This window comes from Carcharhinus amblyrhynchos, chromosome 14 (assembly GCF_965287045.1).
Source record: "Carcharhinus amblyrhynchos chromosome 14, sCarAmb.v2.hapA, whole genome shotgun sequence".
Lineage (NCBI taxonomy): Eukaryota > Metazoa > Chordata > Chondrichthyes > Carcharhiniformes > Carcharhinidae > Carcharhinus > Carcharhinus amblyrhynchos.
The window spans coordinates 2,565,755-2,587,765 of record NC_137337.1 but is presented as its reverse complement, the minus strand read 5'-3'; the positions used below and the strand labels follow the sequence as shown (position 1 = coordinate 2,587,765).

The 22,011-nt window shown below is 48.5% G+C and overlaps 1 protein-coding gene across 1 annotated transcript in view; it reads right to left on the bottom strand.

The window, feature by feature from the left end:
• mthfd1b (methylenetetrahydrofolate dehydrogenase (NADP+ dependent) 1b) overlaps positions 1-21,808 on the bottom strand; it is a 59,016-nt gene extending 37,208 nt beyond the window's left edge. Inside the window, exons 1-7 of the mRNA XM_080202166.1 lie at positions 21,727-21,808; positions 8,530-8,614; positions 7,187-7,246; positions 4,952-5,005; positions 4,083-4,219; positions 2,638-2,738; positions 1,100-1,236 (exon numbers count right to left, since the gene is read on the bottom strand). Of these exons, the coding sequence (XP_080058292.1) occupies positions 1,100-1,236; positions 2,638-2,738; positions 4,083-4,219; positions 4,952-5,005; positions 7,187-7,246; positions 8,530-8,614; positions 21,727-21,764 (612 nt within the window). The 5' untranslated portion in view covers positions 21,765-21,808. The remainder of the gene's footprint in view (positions 1-1,099; positions 1,237-2,637; positions 2,739-4,082; positions 4,220-4,951; positions 5,006-7,186; positions 7,247-8,529; positions 8,615-21,726) is intronic.
• Between the last annotated feature and the right edge of the window lie 203 nt (positions 21,809-22,011).

Genomic DNA, 22,011 nt, shown 5'->3' with positions numbered 1-22,011 from the left:
GAGGCAGGAACAGCCCCACGGCAGAAACCCACCCATTCACCAATTATCCTTCATCCTGATCTACTGTGGTTTTCCCATTCCCCTGAAGGCCACTGGGCATGGGGTGGGGGTGCGGGTGGAACGTGGTGCTCATCAAGAAGGTGAGCCCTTCTCTCCTGTGATCCCACTCTTCCCGTCGTCACTCACACGCGCCCTGCATCCCCCTGCAATCCAAGGCTGCATTACCGACAGCAGCCACGAAGCCTGGTGGCGCTGGCTGGCAGCTCTGGGGAAGAAGGAACATTCCACTCTCCATGGTCCTGAACCCTGGACAAGGCCCAACGCTGGCTAGTTCACTACCTGACAGGCACTCAGCCTGGTCACATCTTCCCCTCAGAAACCACATGGGAGTTCACTCCATAAGACCATGAGACATAGGAGCAGAACGAGGCCACTCGGCCCATCGAGTCTGCTCTGCCATTCAATCATGGCTGATATTTTTCTCATCCCCATTCTCCTGCCTTCTCCCCATCACCAATTCTCCAGGTGGTGAAAGGGTTGCGAACGAGAAGCACAGATTTAAAGTAACTGGTAAAAGAAGCAATAATGAGCGGAGGATAAGGGTTTGGAATACACTGCCTGACAGCGTGGTGGAGACCGGTTCCATTAAAACATTTCAAAGGGAAATGTTATCGGATCAGGAAGAATGTACAGAGTTGTGGAAAGAAGGTGGGGAAATGATGCCAGCAGGCTCACTCAGTCAGAGAGCTGGTGCAGACATGATGGGCTGAATGGCCTCCTCCAGTGCTGTAAACGTTAAATTTGTCCACACATTTCTCTCAATACCATCCAGATTTACTGCACAGATAGGAGTGGCTCATGGAGGCAGATCTCCTCACCTCAATCAGCAATAACCCAGAAATACAGCCTGTCTTTTCCATAACCTCTGATTCACTTTCCCCAACAAGCCCAATGTCAGAGACAACCTCATCAGCTCTTCAAGACAAGACTCTTCACTCAGTCTCCTCCTTACCCCTCCCCAAACTCCCTCAGTTAAGATTGGGGAGATTTCGCCCGAGCAGGATTAATTGGTGCCGATGATCGCTGCAGAACCTCTTACCTCTCCCTGGAGGTCAGCTGTCTTGGAATGGCACGTGGTTACGGTGGCACTGTTCGCCACCAGAAGGTCACGCATGGGAGCGCCAACTATCTTGCTCCTTCCAATGACGACAGCCCGAGATCCTGCCAGCTTCACACCTGCAGCAACAAAGCACTCAACGTCAGAGAACAACATCCCTACAGTGCAGAGGGAGACCATTCGGCCCATGCAGTCTGCACCAACCACAATCCCACCCAGGCCCTATCCCCATATATGCCCACAATTTTACAAGTAATTGTCAGACTGACATCATCCAGCTTAATCTCAGCATCAAAACTGTTATTATTAATGTGTTAACCCTTATTTCATTCTTGAGACACACGGATCAGAACTCTATCAGGCTCAGAGCAGCAGGACTGATCCTCTGTGAACATGTGGAGCTCGGAAGTAAAGCAATTTAGCCATTTTTTACCATTTAAATTAGATCATGGCTGATTGATAACTCTCATTTCCAAAACCACCTGGTAACCCTTGATTAAGTAAATTTTGTTAATAAGCTGTTTAAAAATGTTTAATTGAGCCACAGTCTGAGCAGCTTATGAGAGAGATTTGCACAAATTCTCCAGTCTGTGGGAGCTATCAGTGAGGGTGTTCGATAGCATAGGTGTTGGAAGATGTTTCCCCTTGTTGGGGAACCCAGAGCTTGCTGGCACAGTTTCAAAACAAGTGGCCTTCCATTTAAGACAGAGATGAGAAGCGTCATTGTCTGAGGAATACACTTCCCCACAGAGCAGTGGAGGCTGGATCATCGAAACTATTTGAGGCTGAGTTAGATTTTGATCAACGTGAAAATCAAGGGTTCCGGAGGCAGTGGAGTTGAGGTCAGGATCTGAGCTGAGAGATAACGAGCCTGGAGCCTTTTCTTAATAAATAATCAGGAGCCATTGGGTTGCCCCAATTTCGTTAAAGTTCCCAGTGAATCCCTCTGGTCTCCGTATTAGGAGAAATTGTGCAGAGGCACCGGGGAAGGTGAAAAAGAAAGTGAAAGGATGATGCTGGAACTGGTGCATTTGAGGGAAGGCCAGGCCAGGTTAGCACATCAAAGCGAAGGAAATAGAGGTTCACGTTGATCGAGTGGAACATAAACACCAACACAGAATGTGGAACTGGGGCGACAAATGCAGAATAAAGGGTCAGCCATTTAGGACGGAGATAAGAAGAAATGTTTTGACAGAGGGTCATCTGGACTCGAAATGTCAGCTCTTTTCTCTCCTTACAGATGCTGCCAGACCTGCTGAGATTTTCCAGCATTTTCTCTTTTGGTTGAAGGGGAAACGTCTTGTCTTTGGAATTCTTTATTCCAGAACGCTGTTGCTCATCAGGTGTTGACTATATTTGGCCTGAAGTCAACAGATGTTTGGACACGGTGGAATCAAGGGATCTGGGACCAGACGGGAAAGCTGGATATAAAGATTACTCCGTGGTCTGTACGGATGTCAGAGCAGGCTCGAGGAGCCGTGTAGCTTGTTCTGCTGCCATTTCTGTTCTGCTGTTCCTACCTGTCTGTTTAATCAGCTCCAGGCAGCCATTGGGAGTACAGGGAATGAAGCAATCTCCCAGGTCTCCGCGAGCCAGCTTCCCTGCATTAATGCTGGTTAATCTATAGAGAACAATAGTCAATATGGTGTTTAAACAACAACCATTGTATCATCCACTGTGAATCCAGTCCATCAGATACCGGAAAAAACACCTCGTAAGCATCTGCTGTACGATCACACTCACAATCTGCAGCATCTAACCCTGATAAGACAGTTTGGAAATTTCAATAATAGCTGAGTGCCTGATCATAGTTCATGTCCTCTCGCCCACCCTTTCTCTTCTTCCAAATATATTAATCTGTGGAAATTTTTTAATCATTCGTGGGACATAGGCGTTGCTGGCTGGCCAGCATTTATTGCCCATCCTAGTTGTCTGAGGGCAGTTAAGAGTCAACCACATTGCTGTGGTTCTGGAGTCACATGTAGGCCAGACCGGGTAAGGAGAGCAGATTTCCTTCCCTGAAGGACATCAGTGAACCAGATGGGTTTTTCCAACAATCGGCAATGGCTTCATGGTCGTCAGTAGATTCGTAATTCCAGATTTTTAAAACATTCAAATTCCACCATCTGCCATGGTGGGATTCGAACGCAGGTCCCACGAACATTAGCTGAGATTCTGGATTCAGTCTATGATAATACCACTAGGCCATCACCTCCCCAGTGTTGCTCCTCAGCACAACTAGGGAATGCCAATTAACGCCAGCCTCACCAGGGGCATTCTCAGTTCGGAAATCAGGAAGTGCCCTTGTCTCTGCTCTGCTATCAGTGATGTTAGTCTGGACTGAGAGCTGACCTACAGCATCCCACCCCGCAGTCACGGCCCTCGCTGCTTGGGTGGACAGAATTGCTCCCATCCTGAATTCTGAGTCACGTTTATCCCTCAATTAATATCATTAAAACACACAAATGATCTGGTCATCATCGTGCTGCAGACTGTGGGGTCTTACTGTGTGCAGATTGGTTACTGCTTTTCCTACAACAGTGACTACACTTCAGTAAAGTATTTCATTGGCTGTACAGCACTTTTGAGACACAGTTAGGTGATGAAATATATATCTTTCTTTTCTCTGTTATCATGGAGCAGATAAGCACTGAAGGTCTTATTACAAAGAACCTGGATTCTTGCAAGCACTTAGGAATAGGGAGTGTTTTGGACGAGAAATACTTTCCCGATCCCCACTCCAGCCAAGAAACTGGGACTTCACTTCCTCTTTGTTGATTGAATTAGCCAGAACTGCACCACCCAGTCTGACACAGAACCAGAGAGATCCTGTTTCAATCCGCAGTCTGGCTCAAGGTGATATACTCCAGTTGCTGGGACATGAACCTGGGCTCCCAGAGTCTACTCTTAGATCACTGTACACTGAAAGCCCACAAGCTTGAGTACAAAACCGCTCCATTCTTACCCATCAACATCCTTCTCGGGGGCAACTGCATTTGTTACTTTTTCAACGTCAATGGGGTTAATGGAGTCCAGCGGGAGCTGGACAATGAGTCCATGCACAGTGGGATCCTCATTAATTTGAGTGATGTTACTCAGCACCTGTACACATCAACAACAGGACAATTAGCGAGATGACCCAAATCCAACCAACACAGCAAAACATCTGGAAAACACTCCGAATGGGATCACTATCCTATAGATTCCCAAATAAACCTGAGTAGGACCACTGTCCCATAGATTCCCAAATAAACATGAATAGGAGCAGGCAGTTATGCTGGAATTTTACTGCCTCACCCATGGATCATAAGATCCCACCCGAGGCCAACGGAGAATGCCATTCTGCGAGCATTGCCCACTCCGATTACGGGTTGGGTGTGCCAGTAAAATTCCGGCCTTACAGTCTGAGTTGAATGAGACAAAGTGAAACTCTTTGGTAATGTGATCTCGCAGTGACTTCTGTACAGGGTTAGCTTTTCAGTTTGGGGAACAAACATTATTGTTATGCCAGAGTTTGCATTGACTTAGCTGGTCTCCACTGAGGTGCAGCTAGTTTCGTGGCCTTCTGAGTAAGAAGAGGTTAAAGCAAACCTGGGTTCAGCTGTTGTTTGAGAATCTATAGTTGGAGAGTGAGGATGGAACCAGGACCTCCCAGGTTCAACATTCTGCTGACGTTCAACATCTGGATTCACACCCAGGGAGGGGACACTTATGAAACACTCAGTGGAGGGAAAGGGTTAAGCCTGAGAGCCCTGTATCGCAGTGAGAGTCAGAGCTTTCAGAGAGAGTGGGAAGAGAAACATCTGTTGGGGAAATAGTAGGAGTTATTCTTGCCTCATCTTCGGTGGCAGTTTTTGGCAGCTTCACATGGTTGGCGTTCATCCCAATCTACAGGAAGGAATAGATATGAACATTAGAACAAACTGAAAGACAGAACAGTGAAATTTTACTGACGATCAAACTCAAAATGCTGCAGTGTCATCTCCACGCGGTCCGGCTGCGTGCAGAAACGCGGTCTGGCCGCTGCTCTCAAACGCGGCCTTTCCTGCTGCTCTCAAACGCGGCCTTTCCTGCTGCTCTCAAACGCGGCCTTTCCTGCTGCTCTCAAAGCCTGACGGCCACTAGCCAAGCTCAGCTTTCGGCTAAACACTGAGCAGAGGCTGGGGGGAGGGTAAGAGAGGCAGTCACTGGCTGCTTTTCTGTCACTTACCCCTGACCCACCAGCTGAGTTGTAGCATTCAGGGATTACAGCAAACCAACATCACAAAAACGGCACAAAAGCCTCTTCCCACCCTGTAATATCTCACCCTTGACGTCTTCATTTCACCATGTCAGTATAACCATCCAATCCTTTCTCCTGTAAGTATTTATCCAGCTTTAGAAACACAGAAAATAGGTGGAGTAGGCCATTCGGCCCTTTGAGTCTGCACCCTCATTCAATATGATCATGGCTGATCATGCACTTTCAGTACCCCACTCCCCCTTTCTCTCCATAACCCTTGATCCCGTTAGCCACAAGGGTCATGTCCAGCTCCCTCTTGAACATATCTAATGAACTGGCCCCAACAGCTTTCTGTGACTGAGAATTCCACAGGTTCACAACTCTCTTGAGTGAAGAAATTCTTCCCCATCTCAAGCCTGACAGAGGACGGTGGGTGTCTGGAACTGGGAGGCAGTGGGGTCAGATACAATAGTGAGTTTTAAGGGGTGTCTGGACAAATACCTGAATAGGATGGGATAGAGGGATATGGTCCCCGGAAGGATAGGGAGTTTTAGTTCAGTCGGGCAGCACGGTCGGTGCAGGCTTGGAGGGGCCGAAGGGCCTGTTCCTGTGCTGTAATTTTCTTGGCTCTTTGAATGGCTCACCCCTTAGTCTTTATTCTTAAAACTTTTCCTTAAATACACCTGTACGGTTCACCTCAATGTTTTTTCTTTGTTCTTTCATGGGACGAGGGTAATCGCTGGCTGGGCCAGCATTTATTTTCATCCTTAACCGCCCTTGAATTGAGTGGCTTGCTAGACCATTTCAGAGGGCATGTAAGAGTCAGTCACACTGCTGTGGGTCTGGAGTCACATGTAGGCCAGACCAGGTAAGGATGGCAGATTTCCCTCCCTAAAGGAGTTTAGTGAACCAGTTGTTTTTATGACAATCGATGATAGAACATAGAACATTACAGCGCAGAACAGGCCCTTCGGCCCACGATGTTGCGCCGACCAGTTAAAAAACAATGACCCTCTAAACTAAACCAATCCCTTTTCATCCATAAACCTATCCACGGATCTCTTAAACGCCCCCAAACTAGGCACATTTACAACTGCAGCAGGCAGGGCATTCCAATCCCTCACCACCCTCTGGGTAAAGAACTTACCCCTGACATCCGTCCTATAACTACCACCCCTTAATTTAAAGCCATGATAGTTTCATGGTCACCATTACTGAGACTAGCTTTACATTCCAGGCTAACTAATTTAATTCAAATTCTATCAGCTGTAGTGGGATTTGAACCTGCGTTCCCTGGGCCTCTGGATTACTAGTCTAGTGGCATCATCACTACACCACTGCCTCCAAACACCTGAGGTCGCAAATTTCCCATCTTAAATCACTCTGGGTTTCTTCTAGTAGATTTATTAATGACTAAACTTTGAGCTGTGGCTTTGGGTTCCCCTGTAAACAGGCATCCCCACTTCACATTAACATGATTGAATACTCTCCTAATTTATTCAGCCACTTCTCAGTTTGGCTGTGAGTAGAGTCTCAGCCTCTTCAATCTTTCCCAACTGGCATAACCTCTCAACTCTGGTGTCAGTTATCTTTTGGAACTTTCTCCAGTTTCTTGATGTCCCTTTTACAATATCGAGACCAGAACAGAGCTCTAAGTGTGGTCTACACAAGGTCTGTATACACATTTATTATGTCTCTGCTTTTTAAGTTGGATTGCAGAAGAGGGAATTGGATTATGTGGAGGCCAGACCCAGAGATTCCTACGCGCAGGGAAAGATTGTTCCAATAAACAGCCCCACACTGTAATTACAGACGGCTTGTGTAACAGAGCGAATGCCAGTTCCTACCTCAGCTGCAGCTTTAAGCTTCATACTGATGTACAGGTTCGAATCATCTCTGTCTCCGACCTGGAGAAGGAAGGGGAGAAAGTGCAGGTGGGTGGGAGTGTGGGTAGGTGGGTGGGGGGAATGAAAGGGAGGCAAAAGGAGGGGAAGGATGTGGAGGTGGGGGAGAGGAGAGGAGGGGAGGGGAAAAGGTATTGAGAGAAAGATGTGAATCAGAAGCTGAATAAACACACTCTAAAGAGCCTGGCTATGGGATGCAATGTTGCCACCAGCTCAACACGATCAGGACCCGGATTCAAAACCAAGGACAGGTGAAACTTCCCGTGTCTGGTCTTATTACAGCCTCAGGTTTGGAGTCTCGGGTTGATTTTCAAGCAGTTTTACTGTATTGGAGCTGGAATTGTTTGGTGCAGCGAGTGGGAGCCCTCAGAACATATCTCCACAATTCACAAAGATAAATCTCACCTAATGTTTAAACATCGCACTGCAAGAGGCAATCCCACCAGCTCTGCTGCCCATACACAAGCAAAGGAGATGGGAAAGGCCGAGTTCCGCCCCGCCCCACCAGCCCCCCACAGCCCCACCCCGGTTCCTATTTGCTGTTTCCTTCACCTAGAACCAATGGTTAATCTCCGACTGCTCTATTTAAAATGGGGCTGCATCAAGTTAGTCAGAGAATCCCTACAGTGCAAAATGAGGCCACTCTGCCCATCGAGTCTGCACCGACCACAATCCCACCCAGGCCCTGTACCCGGAACCCCACACATTTACCTTAGCTAATCCCTCTAACACTTGGGGTCAATTTAGCACGGCCAATCCACCTAACCAGCACATCTATGGACTCTGGGAGGAAACCCACGCAGGCACAGGGAGAACGTGCAACTCCACACAGGCCGTTAAAACTGGTAGGTAACATCAAAAAGGTGTCTCTGGCAGCATGAATCACCCCCACACTGCCCGGTGGCGAGTACGGCAGCTCAACTTACTGCTCGGACAGTGAGCTCAGTTTCAACATCACAATAACACATCCCCAGCCAGCCACGCTGATTCTCAGTGCGGAGATGACTGTGTGTGTGTGTGTGTGTGTGTGTGTGTGTTTAAATCACAGCTGCTTCCTCACTCACTATCACACTCCTGGTCCAGGAGATTTGCCCTCAGATTAAGCTGTTAAGTTTTTACTGATGTGTTAGTAATTGTTTTGAGTTTCCCAGTATATCTCAGACAGCTGACTGGCAAATTCACTGCACTCTGCCGCACCCACAAGACCAATTCAGTTCACATCTGGGTAGTCAGATGGATGAGACTCAAACCGGTTCTCCTCCAAGTGATTGAGATTTGATACTCGCCTGTAGAATGGCCAGCCCGGGTCGGAAATCAGGAACCTGCTCCTTCATCTGAATCACTTCATTCTTCAGACGTTGTCGGACCTGTCTGTGGGGAGGAAGATGATGGTCACTACTTGCTCACGGGGGAGGGTTTAAACACCCGACCTTTCGGACAGGACTCACAGCAAAACAAAATGCTTGGCTGAACACTGCAGTTCTTACGCTGAGGTTTTAGCTCCGGAAACAACACTGGCTACTGTCCTCACTATACCCAGATTCTTCAGCAGGTTAACTGGGTAGGAGAGCATGTCAGGCAGCCTACAGTGCCGGTGGAGATGGACAGCAAGAGACAGCGAGCCAGTTCCCCTGTGCATTTCCAAGGGAAACGCAGAGAATAACACCAGGGTTAGAGTGGCGAAGCGTGCCAATATTCAGCTTGTAGACCGGCGAATACTGGACTGGGGAGATTGTTGGAACAGTGATAACATTTACTTGTTTGTTTGGTCATTGCCTGTGAATTCAGTAACAATTTTCAGATGTATTCCTCTCCCCTGTGCCCCCACTCCCCTCCCACACAAATCCTTCAGTAGTCTATCGCGCCATTGATTAGAGCACAAGGAAAACTTCTGTCCAAGTCAGAAGCCTGCACAGTTCAGGATTACTTTACGTCTTTTAATGAAGGTTTTGTTGCCAAGGCCACCCAGCCAGGAATAGGTCCAAATTCCTCCATTAAAATTGCACCAACGGGTTGAACTTTAACAGACTAGCAATAAAATAAACATCTAAGGGCGGCACAGTGGCTGGCACAGTGGCTAGCACCACTGCCTCACAGCGCCACGGACCCAAGTTCAACTCCCAGCCTTGGGTCACCGTCTGTGTGGAATCTGCACATTCCCCCTGTGTCTGTGTGGGATTCCTCCAGGTGCTCCAGTTTCCTCCCACTGTCCAAAGATGTGCAGGTTAGGTGAATTGGCCTTGCTAAACTGGCCCTTAGTGACAGGGGGACCAGCTAGGGTAAATGCAGGGGTTATGGGAATAGGGGCAGGGTAGGATCGATTGGTGCAGGCTCAATGGGCCAAACTGTCTCCCTCTGCACTGTAGGGATTCTATGATCTCCCTTCAGGAGCATTTCAGATGGAAAAGAGGAAAAGGGAAACAGAAAGGGGAAACTTTCATGACCTAAAGAGAGCAGTAGTGTGTGCTGGCTGCTTTGCACAAAGTCAATGGATGGGAGTCTGATTGGTGTGATGGATTGGGCTATATTCACAACTTTTGTCGTTCCTTGCAGTCTCAGGCAGAGCAGGAGCCTATACCAAGCTGTGATACAACCAGAAAGAATGCTTACTATGGTGCATCTGTAAAAGTTGGTCAAAGTCCCAGCTGACATGTCAAATTTCCTTAGTCTTCTGAAAAAGTAGAGACGTTGGTGGGCTTTCTTAACTGTAGTGTTGGCATGGGGGGACCAGGACAGGTAGTTGATGATCTGGACGCCTAAAAACATGAAGTTCTCGACACTTTCTACTTCGTCCCCATTGATGTAGACAGGGGCATGTTCTCCTTTATGCTTCTTGAAGTCAATGACAATCTCCTTCGTATTATTGACATTGAGGGAGAGATTATTGTTGCCGCACCAGTTCACCAGCTTCTCTATCTCATTCTTGTAGTCTGTCTTGTCACTGTTTCAGATCTGACCCCTTATGGTGATGTCATCAGCAAATGAAGATTGAACTCGAGGGGAATTTGGCCACACAGTCATAGGTGTATAAGGAGTATAGTGGGGGGGCGGAAACACAGCCTTGTGGGGCACCAGTGTTGAGGATGATCGTGGAGGTGTTGTTGCCTATCCTTACTGATTGTGGTCTGTGGGTTAGGAAGTTCAGGATCCGGATGGAAGTGCCGAGGCCCAGGTCACAGACTTTGGAGATGAGTTTTGTGGGAATGATAATGTTGAAGGCTGAGCTGTAGTCAATAAATAGGAGTCTGACATCGGTGTCCTTGTTAACTAGGTGTACAGAAATGTCAATTCTGACACAGCAACAGTTGGAGAAGTTATTCTGCCTTTCACCAGAATTCCAAACACTAACAACTAAGGCTAATATTCACAGTGTGACTCTGAGGAAGTGTCGGGGGGAGTTGTGTATGTGTGTGCAGGGAGACGGGGGTGAGGGGGGGCTCAGGGAACGTTGTATGGTCATTGGTACCATCTTTCAGGAGAGATGTTAAACTGAGGCTCCATCTGCCCTCTATGCTTCATGTAAAAGATCAGGTTGCAGGACTGAAAGGAGCAGGGCGTTAACTCCAGAAACCTGGGCAATATACATCTCTCTACATCTGCTCGTTGTCACACTGCTGGCTGTGGGTCTTGCTGTGTGAAATTAACAGTTGTGTTTCCTATAACAGTGACTGTGCTTTGAAAATACGTATTACACAATGGTTAGCGATGCTGCTTCTTCACAGCGTCAGAGACCCAGGTTCAATTCCCGGGCTGGGTGCAGATTCTGCACATTTTCCCCGTGTCTGCATGGGTTTCCTCCCACACTCTGAAAGACGGGCTCGTTAGGGTGCATTGACCCAAACAGGCGCCGGACTGTGACCACTAAAGGAATTTCACCGTAACTTCATTGCAGTGTTAATGTAAGCTTTACTTGTGGTCAATAAATAAACTTTACTTATTCTCCTGTGGATGAACTGGCCCAGAGCTGCAACCCAGCAAGAATCATTCTCTTCCAGAGGAGCAAGGAGAACAAACCCAGGAGGTTAACAAAAGGCTGTGTGGTGACCACGGCCTTTCCAGCAGGAAAAAGGTGAAGGATTTTTAAAATGAGCAATTTGAAATGAACAGAAAACGTGACTACACTTGTGAGCTGAACATAAATTTATAATTAAATTTGCTTCTGTAATTCTAGAAGAATCATGTGACAATTTTATAATTAAATTTCAGGAAAACAAGGATTGGACTGCATACAGCACCCTCCCCCCACCACTCCAGCCATATGGGTTTGCCTCTCAAAGTCTCCCTGAAGTTATCGTCTGCTTTATGCCTGCTCCCAATCTCCCTTCGCACTACTGACCAACTCAAGATTGCCCTTTCAATAATCTGTGGCAGCTCCGACCAGCCATTATAATTTCAGCTTGGATCAACTCCGTGTGACCAGTGCTCCAGCAAATCTTTACTGACCAATGCTATTCATTCGTAAGTTGCCTGGACTAGAAACTTTTCCGCTTAGCAGAGGGGTCAATAACCAGGGGGCACAGGACTTCAGATAAAGGACAGGCGGTTTATAGATGTGAGAAATTTGTGGAACTTACTGCCCATAGTACAGCAGAGTCAGAATCATTAAGCGGTTTCAAGGAGATACAAAGAACTAGAACAAAGAAAATTACAGCACAGGAACAGGCCCTTCCACGTTCCAAGCCTGCACCGATCATGCTGCCAACTGAACTAAAACTCCTATTCTTCCAGGAACCATATCCCTCTACTCCCATCCTATTTATGCATTTATCTAGACACTGCTTAAAACCCACTATTGTATCTGCTTCCATTATCTCTGCCGGCAGTGAGGTCCAGGCACCCACCACCTTCTGTGCAAAAAACTTGCCTCACACATCTCCTTTAAACCTTGCCTCTCACGCCTTAAACCTACGCCTCCTCGTAACTGATTATTCCACCCTGGGAAAAAGCTTCTGATTATCCACTCTGTCCATGCCCCTCTTGTAGACTTCGATCAGGTCAACCTCCACTGTTCCAGTGAGAATGAACCAAGTGAGATGATAGATATATTTCAGATTTAAAAGAGTGGGACAAAGGGATATGGGGAACAGGTGGGCGGTGGATTTGAGACCAGGGAGAGATCAGCCATGACGAGCTTGAAAGGCTGAATTTGCCAACTTCTGCTTCTAATTCCTAAGTTCCTAAAACTTTTTCACCCAGAGGGTGGTGGAAATTTGGAACTCTGCCTGAAAGGATGGTAGAGGCAGGAACCCTCAACATTTAAGAAGCATTCCAAATGGAATTTAATGTTGGCAAGTGTGAGGTGGTCCACTTTGGTAGGAAGAATGGTAGGAAGGACTATTACTTACGTGGCGAAAAACTGCAGCAGGCGACGGTGCAGAGGGACCTCGGGGTCCTTGTGCATGAGTCGCAAAAACCCAGCTTGCAGGTGCAGCAGGTGGTCAGGAAGGCGAATGGGATGCTGGCCTTCATCGCGAGGGGGATTGAATATAAAAGTAGGGAGGTCTTGCTGCAGCTGTATAGGGCATTGGTGAGGCCGCAGCTGGAGTACTGTGTGCAGTTTTGGGCGCCGCACCTGCGCAAAGATATTTTGGCCCTGGAGGGAGTGCAGAGGAGGTTTACTAGGCTGATACCGGAGTTGAGGGGATTGAGCTATGAGGAGAGGCTGAATAAACTAGGCTTGTACTCGTTAGAGTTTAGAAGAATGAGGGGAGATCTCATTGAGACGTATAAGATGATGAATGGGATGGATAGGATAGAGGTGGAGAGACACTTCCCGCTCAAAAAAGACAGTAGGACTAGGGGACACAGCCTCAAGATAAAGGGGAGGCGGTTTAGAACGGAGTTGAGGAGGAACTTCTTCACTCAAAGGGTGGTGAATCTCTGGAATTCTCTGCCCGTTGAAGTGGTGGAGGCTGCCTCGCTAAATATTTTTAAGAAGCGGGTTGATGGGTTCTTGATAAGAGAGGGGATTAAGGGTTATGGGGAGAGGGCGGGAAAGTGGAACGAGCAGCGACAGATCAGCCATGATCTTATTGAATGGCGGGGCAGGCTCGAAGGGCTAGATGGCCTACTCCTGCTCCTATTTCTTATGTTCTTATTTAGATGAGCACTTGAAATACCATAGTATACAAGGCTACAGCGCAAGTGCTGGAAAACGGGATTGGAATTGATAGGTGTTTGATGGCCGGAACAAACATGAAGGGCTTCTTTCTGCGCTGTCAAACTCCATGACTTGTATTCACCCCGTAGCCAAGCACCCACTGCACTAACATGACTTGTGTAAACATCAAAGAAAGGTGAGTAACGATCTTTATAGATGTCTCCTACATTCTTTCAAAGCAAGAGATTTACACTGTAGCCTTACTGTAATCAACACACAAGCAAACACAAACACACACACACACACACACACACACACAGGCACAGATAGAGAGAGAAAGAGAGAGACATACGCGCACACGGTCTGCAGGAGAATTGGGGACTCTCTCGAGACACAAAGCAAAGTCACACCTAACTCATTTGAGCGCAAGTCAGGAGAGTTTAAACAAGGTGTGAGCAATAACCAAATCCTCAAAGTCACAAGAAAAAGACCAAAGTCACAAGAATAAGCAGCCTACACATAATAAAAATGCTGTTTTTGCCTTCTCTCAACATCTCATTGCAGGATTGGCTCACAGTGAACAGAACAAAACAAAGAACAACGAACAACACAGCACGGGAAAGAGGCCCTTCGGCCCAACGAGCCCGCGCCGCCATCTTAACAAAGCATTTTCCTACACCTACCTTGACCCGTGTGTATGCGTATGGTACCCCCATTGGGGACCAGATTCAGGGGAGAATAATTTAGGGACAATTTGTTACACCAATCAGCCTAAGAGCACATCTTTGGGGTGAGGGAGGAAACCGGAGCACCCGGAGAAAACCCAAGCAACCACAGGGAGAACGCGCAAACTCCCACAGACACTGGCCCAAATCCATGTATCTGCACGGCTAGCAGTGATAGTCACTGAGCTGTTGTGGTGCCCATCTACTGGTCCAGTTTTAAGCACACACACGACGCGAAGTACTAGGCCACTCTCGAAACATCCAAGAGCAGCCCACTCACGACCCACCGTGTGCATGCCCCTCATTAGACAACAAAGTGGAGTTCTGGTATTTAAATCTGCACAGTCCCTCACTGGTACTAACCAGAGCAGTGTTAACACAGGATTAGTATCACGCCCTCCCCTCACACCCAGCCCACCTTAAAACATCAAGCTCCATCTGAATCCTGTGTCTACAGTGAGGGGCTTTGAGCATCTCCTCTGGTTACAGGTAGATGTTAACATTGCACTGGTGTTTAGATTGTCAAGCGTGCTATTTAAATACCACTTCTCTCTTTCTTTTGCTATTGTCCTCTATATTTTCTACAATATCCTCCTTGCAGCCTCTTGCACTTATCAGTTTTTTGGAGTCCTGGACTTAATGGAACATGAATAGACCAGTCAAAGGGTTGAATGAGGTTTGGGGATTAGGGTGGTGGTAGTTTTGAACCTGCTAGGTTAAGGGAGCAGTGCCAGGCTGAGTGAAGTATTTCAGATAGACAGGGGTACACTCCTCTCGCTGGTCTGTTCCCCGAGGTGAACGAACGGACCAATGTCTGATGAAAGGCAAGTTGCCCAACTCAGGAAACATGGCAGCTAGGAGAAAAACAACCAGACCAAGAGCTAAAAGTAAAACAATTCAGTAATCTTCAAAACACAATACCCCCAGCTGTTAAAAACACAACTCCGCAGGGCATAGAAAATCAACACTAGAACCAATTGAAATGACAAAAAGAAGAAATTAATTTCAGAGTCCAGTCTCCATAAACCATTTCAGCTCTGCGAAAGCAGTTTGGAATTGATTTATTATTGTCACATGTATTAACATAGTGAAAAGTATTGTTTCTTGCATGCTATACAAAGCATTCTATTCATAGAGAAGGAAACGAGAGGGTGCAGAATGCAGTGTTACAGACACAGCTAGGGTGTAGAGAAAGATCAACTTAATGCAAGGTAGGTCCATTCAAAAGTCTGACAGCAGCAGGGAAGAAGCTGTTCTTGAGTCGGTTGGTACGTGATCTCAGATTTTTGTATCTTTTTCCTGAAGGAAAGTAGTGGAAGAGTGAACGTCCGGGGTGCGTGGGGTCCTTAATTATGCTGGTTGCTTTGCCGAGGCAGCGGGAAGTGTGGACAGAGTCAATGGATGGGAGGCTGGTTTGCGTGATGGATCGGGCTACATTCATGACCTTTTCATCCTCTCCTCCCCAAGGCATGGACATTTTAGTGGAGCACAGCTCTGTGTTTCTCTTGACAGCTCACCCAGCTTATTCTTCATGTGTCACAGCTGGATTCAGTGTGCTGGTTACACACTGAAACAGAGTCATCCCTGAGCCCTCATCGAGAGCCACTTTCACTGACTCAATACATTCCAACTCAGTGTACACAGAATCCATCGACAGCACCTTTCTTATCCTTAGAGCTCCTGAAAGCGCTTTAAGGTCAGTGAATCACTTTTGAAATACCATCATGGTTCTAATCTAGGAAATGCCGCTGCCAATTGATGCACAGCAAGATCCCACAAACAGCAATGTGAGAAATCTGTTCGTGTGATTTTGATAGAAGCAGAAATACTAGCCTGGGCTCAATGAGAGGGTTTTTTCCTTCAAGATGGTACATGAGATCTTTTCCATCCACTTGGGAGGCTGGCTGGGGTCCAAAATCTCACCAGGGAACAGAAGCTTTGATATTTGTTGGACTAATACTTCTTGGTTCACAATCTGAGGTATCGATGAGTTTGGCCTGGAAGTTCATTTTTAACCAATGACACAGTCTTAGTTTCACACAACAGAATTGCTTTAAAATACACAGCCCTTGTTAATTGCAAAGTTTCTGTTGTAGGGTGCACAGTAACAGGCACAGGAAGATAGAGGCTTACTCTGAAAGAGCCAGTATGCTTACTATGGTTTAAACAGCTGTTTGTAACTGATGCTTGTGGTATAGTAATAGCAGGAGTTCAGGGTCACTTGCCCGATAATAGACACAGGGCAGGAGGCAGAGATGGCACTACCTTTCAGAGAGGTTAAACAGAGGCCTATCGAACTAGATGGCAAAAATCCCAGAGTGCGAAAGAACAGCCAGGTTCCTCCCGGTGCCACACATGACACTGCTCATTAAGCTCAGAAAATGCAGGAAAATATCCTCTGCATTCCACAGAGGCACAAAGCAATCATGAGCAGCTGATTCAAGAATATGGGAACAAAAGGAAGTTCTTGAGTCTATTTCACCATTCAACGAGATTGTGACTGTTGTGCCACCAATCTCCACACGTCCACCTTTCCCCATATCCAACAATACCTTTGGTTTACCATGTACCCCGGACATTCTCTCTTCCACCTTCTTTCATCAGGAAAAAGATAAAAAAATCTGAGGTCATGTACCAACCGACTCAAGAACAGCTTCTTCCCTGCTGTTGACAGATTTTTGAATGGACCTACCTTGCATTAAGTTGATCTTTCTCCACACCCTAGCTATGATTGTAACACTACATTCTACACACTCTCCTTCTCTGTGAACAATAAACTGTCTATCGTGCAAGAAACAATACTTTTCACTGTATGTTAGTACATGTGACAATAACAAATCAAATGGTTAACAAAAATCTGTCAATCTCATTTTTAAATTAACAATTGATACAGCATCAATTCAAAGTTACATTTCTCCCACCTTTTTTGTCTACAACTGTTTACTAATTACACTGCTGAAACAGCTGGCTCGAATTTTTAGTCTTTAATTTCCTGCTCCTCAATTTCCCAAACAGCAGGAGTTTCACGCTTTCTCTCTATCCTATTTGTTCCCCTCAATATCTTGACCAAATCACCCTTAACCTTCCAAGTTCCAGGGAATACAACGCTGGTTTGTGTAGTCCCTCCCTGTAATTAACCTTAGTTAATGTGGCTTGGCCATGGTTTCAGAACATGCCTGTACCACAGTGAATAAAATGAAAGATGTTTCAGAGAATGGGGCTTACACATCTCAGTGTGAAGGTGCTGACTGGCGTTGAAGGGAGGTTCACCAGATACGCACCTTGCAGTCTCTTAATAGAAAATCCTGCATTAAACGGTGGCACCTACTCTGGCAGTTCCCTGGCCAGCTCCTGTGCAAATCCAAAAGGGAAAATGCTGGGAAATCTCAGCAGGTCCGGCAGCATCCGTGAGGAGAAAAAAGAGCTGACGTTTCACCCCGTGTCAAAGGGTCGTCTGAACTCAAAACGTCAGCTCTTTTCTCTCCTTACAGAAGCTGCCAGACCTGCTGAGATTTTCCAGCATTTTCTCTGCTGGTTTCAGATTCCAGCATCCACAGTAAGTTGCTTTTATCCTTTGCGATCCAGTTGCCCTTTCTCCCCCAGATCTTTTAAATTCACTTGGCTTAAATCGCGACTGCACGCTTCCCCGAGCGCAGCTGGGAGATTCCTGCCCCTTGCGCTTACTGTCCTGCTGTGAGCCAGGCCTGCTCTCTGCTTCCATCATTCAGCACAGAATCTTCGTTCAAACGTGACTCTGAAATTCCTAAACTTCTCGGGACTTCGAACTCTGGTTGGAACTTTCTGGCCGTTCAGTCCCGAGGGCCCTTCCGGTCCCGCCCATGGTGCACCCCCAGGGAACCCCATTGATAACGGTGGGATCAGATTTCACCGCCACCACAAGACATGCAGCAGGTTGTGTGGTAAATCCCACCCTGTTTCTCCACAAAGATAAATCCAGCTATAATAAAAACGGAAAATGCTGGAAAAACTCAGCAGGTCAGACAGCATCTGGGGAGAGAGAAATAGAGTTAATATTCCAAGGCTGTACGAATCTTTTTATTTCATATTTCCAGCACCTGCAGTATTTTGATTTTAATTCTGAGTTAAAGCCAGCAGCCTGGGCCCCAGAGCTCTGCCATTCTCTCCACCTCTGTCTCCTTTAAGATGCTCCTTACAATCCACTTCCCTGACCCAGTCTTTGGCCACCTTCCCAAAGATGCTGCAAGATTCTGTTTGAGAATCACTCCTGTGAAATACGTTTTATTATATGTTTTACTATAACGGCTCTATAAAAAATGTAAATCATTGCCGCTGTAACTCTGTCTCGCTTATCTCCCTGCGTTACTGCTGACTGTGTGACTATCCTTCAGTGATAAGCTGGCTACAGCCCAGTTCCCGCTCCACACTGTGGTCTGTTTCTCCACTGCCTGTGGTAACCTCCAACTTGACAACCACTGACTGCCTCCACCATCCATTCTGCCTCCTCACTCTTCATTCCACTGGTCGCACGGCTAGCAGCGTGCCAAGTTGACTCAACAATGCCTACGTCAAATGTTTCCCAGCATTGCCTCCCTCCTGATGGTTTCCCTCTATCTTAGAGGCATGAGGTTTACAGCATGGCAACAGGCCCTTCGGCCCAACTTGTCCATGCAGCCCTTTTTTTAAACCGCTAAGCGAGTCTCATTTACCCGTGTTTGGCCCATATCCCCCTATACCCGTCATACCAATGTAACTGTCTAAATGCTTGTTAAAAGACAAAATTCAAAAACCTCTACTACTACCTCTGGCAGCTTGTTCCAGACACTCTCCACTCTCTGTGTGAAAAAACTGCCCCTCTGGACCCTTCTGTTTCTCTTCCCTCTCACCTTAAACCTACGCCCTCTAGTTTTAGATTCCCCTACCTTTAGGAAAAGATATTGACTATCTGGCTTGTCTGTGCCCCTCATTATTTTATAGATCTCTATAAGATCACCCATCAGCCTCCTATGCTCCAGAAAAAAAAGTCCCAGTCTATCCAGCCTCTCCTTATAACTCAATCCATCAAGTCCTAGTAGCATCCTAGTAAATCTTTTCTGCACTCTTTCCAGTTTAATAATATCCTTTCTATAATAGGGTGACCAGAATTGCTCACAGTATTGCAAGTGTGGCCTTACCAATGTCTTGTACAACTTCAACAAGACATCCCAACTCCTGTATTCAATGTTCTGACTGATGAAACCAAGCATGCCGAATGCCCTCTTCACCACTCTGTCCACCTGTGACTCCACTTTCAAGGAGCTGTGAACCTAGATCTCTTTGTTCTGCAACTCTCCCTAACGCCCCACCATTAACTGAGTAAGTCCTGCCCTGGTTCAATCTACCAAACTGCATCACCTCGCATTTATCCAAATTAAATTCCATTTGCCATTCGTCAGCCCACTGGCCCAATTGATCAAGATCCCGTTGCAATCCAAGATAACCTTTTTCACTGTCCACTATGCCACCAATCTTGCTGTCAGCTGCAAACTCACTAACCATGCCTGTTAAATTCTCATCCAGATCATTAATATAAATGACAAATAACAGTGGACCCAGCACTAATCCCTGAGGCACACCACTGGTCACAGGCCTCCAGTTTGAAAAACAACTCTCTACAACCACCCTCTGGCTTCTGTCATCAAGCCAGTTTTGTATCCATTTAGCTACCTCACCCTGGATCCCGTGTGATTTAACCTTATGCAACAACTAACCATGCAGTACTTGTCAAAGTCCATGTGGACAATGTCAACTGCACGGATCAACTGGTAAACCTGGTGTTGTCAGCCTTCTTACTGCGCCGGACCAACTGGTCCAGACCTGAGCATGTCACTTCTTTCACCTCTCCTGCAACCCCCTCTCCCGTTGTCACGTCTCCTTCTATTTCTCTCCTGATACTCTGGGCTCACACTAATGCAGTCCTGGATTATTTGATTCTTTTCCACCTTTGGATTGTTCCAGATTTAGAAGCTACCATTCCGGGGATGTGTCTTGCTAGACTCAGTGTTCACTCCCCAAGTTGACATGAGAACACCACGGGATTACCCCCACTCCAGAAGTGAGGCTGATTGCTCTGCTGCAGTACTGAGGGTGCAGCAGTGCCAGCAGCACCTTCAGACCAAAACTTTGTCCACAAAGTGGGGTGCAAAATTCACCAGATACCCCACATTTGGGTTCACTGGACTCCCCCCCCCCCCACCAGTTCACTGGACTCCTCCTCTCCCCCCCCCTCCCCCCCGGGTTCACTGGACTCCTCCTCTCCCCCCCCCCAAGGTTCACTGGACTTCTCCTCCCCCCCCCCCGCCAGGTTCACTGGACTCCTCCTCCCCCCCCCCCCCCCAGGTTCACTGGACTCCTCCTCCCCCCCCCCAGGTTCACTGGACTCCTCCCCCCGCCCCCCCAGGTTCACTGGACTCCTCCCCCCCCCCCCCCAGGTTCACTGGACTCCTCCCCCCCCCCCCCCAGGTTCACTGGACTCTTCCTCTCTCCCCCCCCCCAGGTTCACTGGACTCTTCCTCTCTCCCCCCCCCAGGTTCACTGGACTCCTCCTCTCTCCCCCCCCCAGGTTCACTGGACTCCTCCTCCCCCCCCCCAGGTTCACTGGACTCTTCCTCTCCTCTCCACCCCCCAGGTTCACTGGACTCTTCCTCTCCTCTCCCCCCCCCAGGTTCACTGGACTCCTCCTCCCCCCCCCCCCCAGGTTCACTGGACTCCTCCCCCTCCCCCCCCCCGGTTCACTGGACTCCTCCCCCTCCCCCCCCCCCCCCCCGGTTCACTGGACTCCTCCCCTCCCCCCCCCCCCCCCCCCGGTTCACTGGACTCCTCCCCCTCCCCCCCCAGGTTCACTGGACTCTTCCTCTCCTCTCCCCCCCCCCCAGGTTCACTGGACTCTTCCTCTCCTCTCCCCCCCCCAGGTTCACTGGACTCTTCCTCTCCTCTCCCCCCCGCCAGGTTCACTGGACTCTTCCTCTCCTCTCCCCCCCCCAGGTTCACTGGACTCTTCCTCTCCTCTCCCCCCCCCCAGGTTCACTGGACTCTTCCTCTCCTCTCCCCCCCCCAGGTTCACTGGACTCTTCCTCTCCTCTCCCCCCCCAGGTTCACTGGACTCTTCCTCTCCTCTCCTCCCCCCCCCCCCCGGGTTCACTGGACTCTTCCTCTCCTCTCCCCCCCCCCCCCCCCGGGTTCACTGGACTCCCCCTCCTCTGGGTCCAGCAGATTCCCTTTATCATCACCACAAAAACACATCATCTCGCTGCCTGTGTGGATCTTGCTGTGCAGTTTGGGACAACACTGAAGCAGCAGAATTTCCACACAATTTATTGGCTGCAGCAAAGCGCTTGCCCGAAGATAAGAAAGGCGCTATCTAAATGCAACTTCACACTCGCACCCAGGCTGATGCGCATGCCCAGAGGCGAGGAGCGGGGCCGGGTCGCCCAGCAGAGGGTCACGCGCTCCGTGGGCACGATGCCACAAAGTGCCCCATGCGGCGGGGAGGATGAAGCGTAGTTCGAGCAGTAACACCTGGACCGTGCCCCTGAGGTCAAAGTCTGGATTCAGCGCAGTGACAGTGCCGGGGCTGGCTCAGCTGCTGTCAGGCCGAGGCCGTGCTCCCGCTCCCTGCCCCGGGCCCGGGCCACACTTACTCTGCCAGCTCCTTGCCCCTCAGAACTTTCGCCTCCATCACGAGTCAGCGCCGCTCCGACTGAGAGAGATCCCGCGCGCCGCTCGAGCCCGCCCACCCAGGGCTACACCAATCCCCGCGCGCCGCCAGAGCCCGCCCACCCACGGCTACGCCAATCCCCGCGCACCGCCAGAGCCCGCTCACCCAGGGCTACACCAATCCCCGCGCGCCGCCAGAGCCCGCTCACCCAGGGCTACACCAATCCCCGCGCGCCGCCAGACCCCGCCCACCCAGGGCTACACCAGTC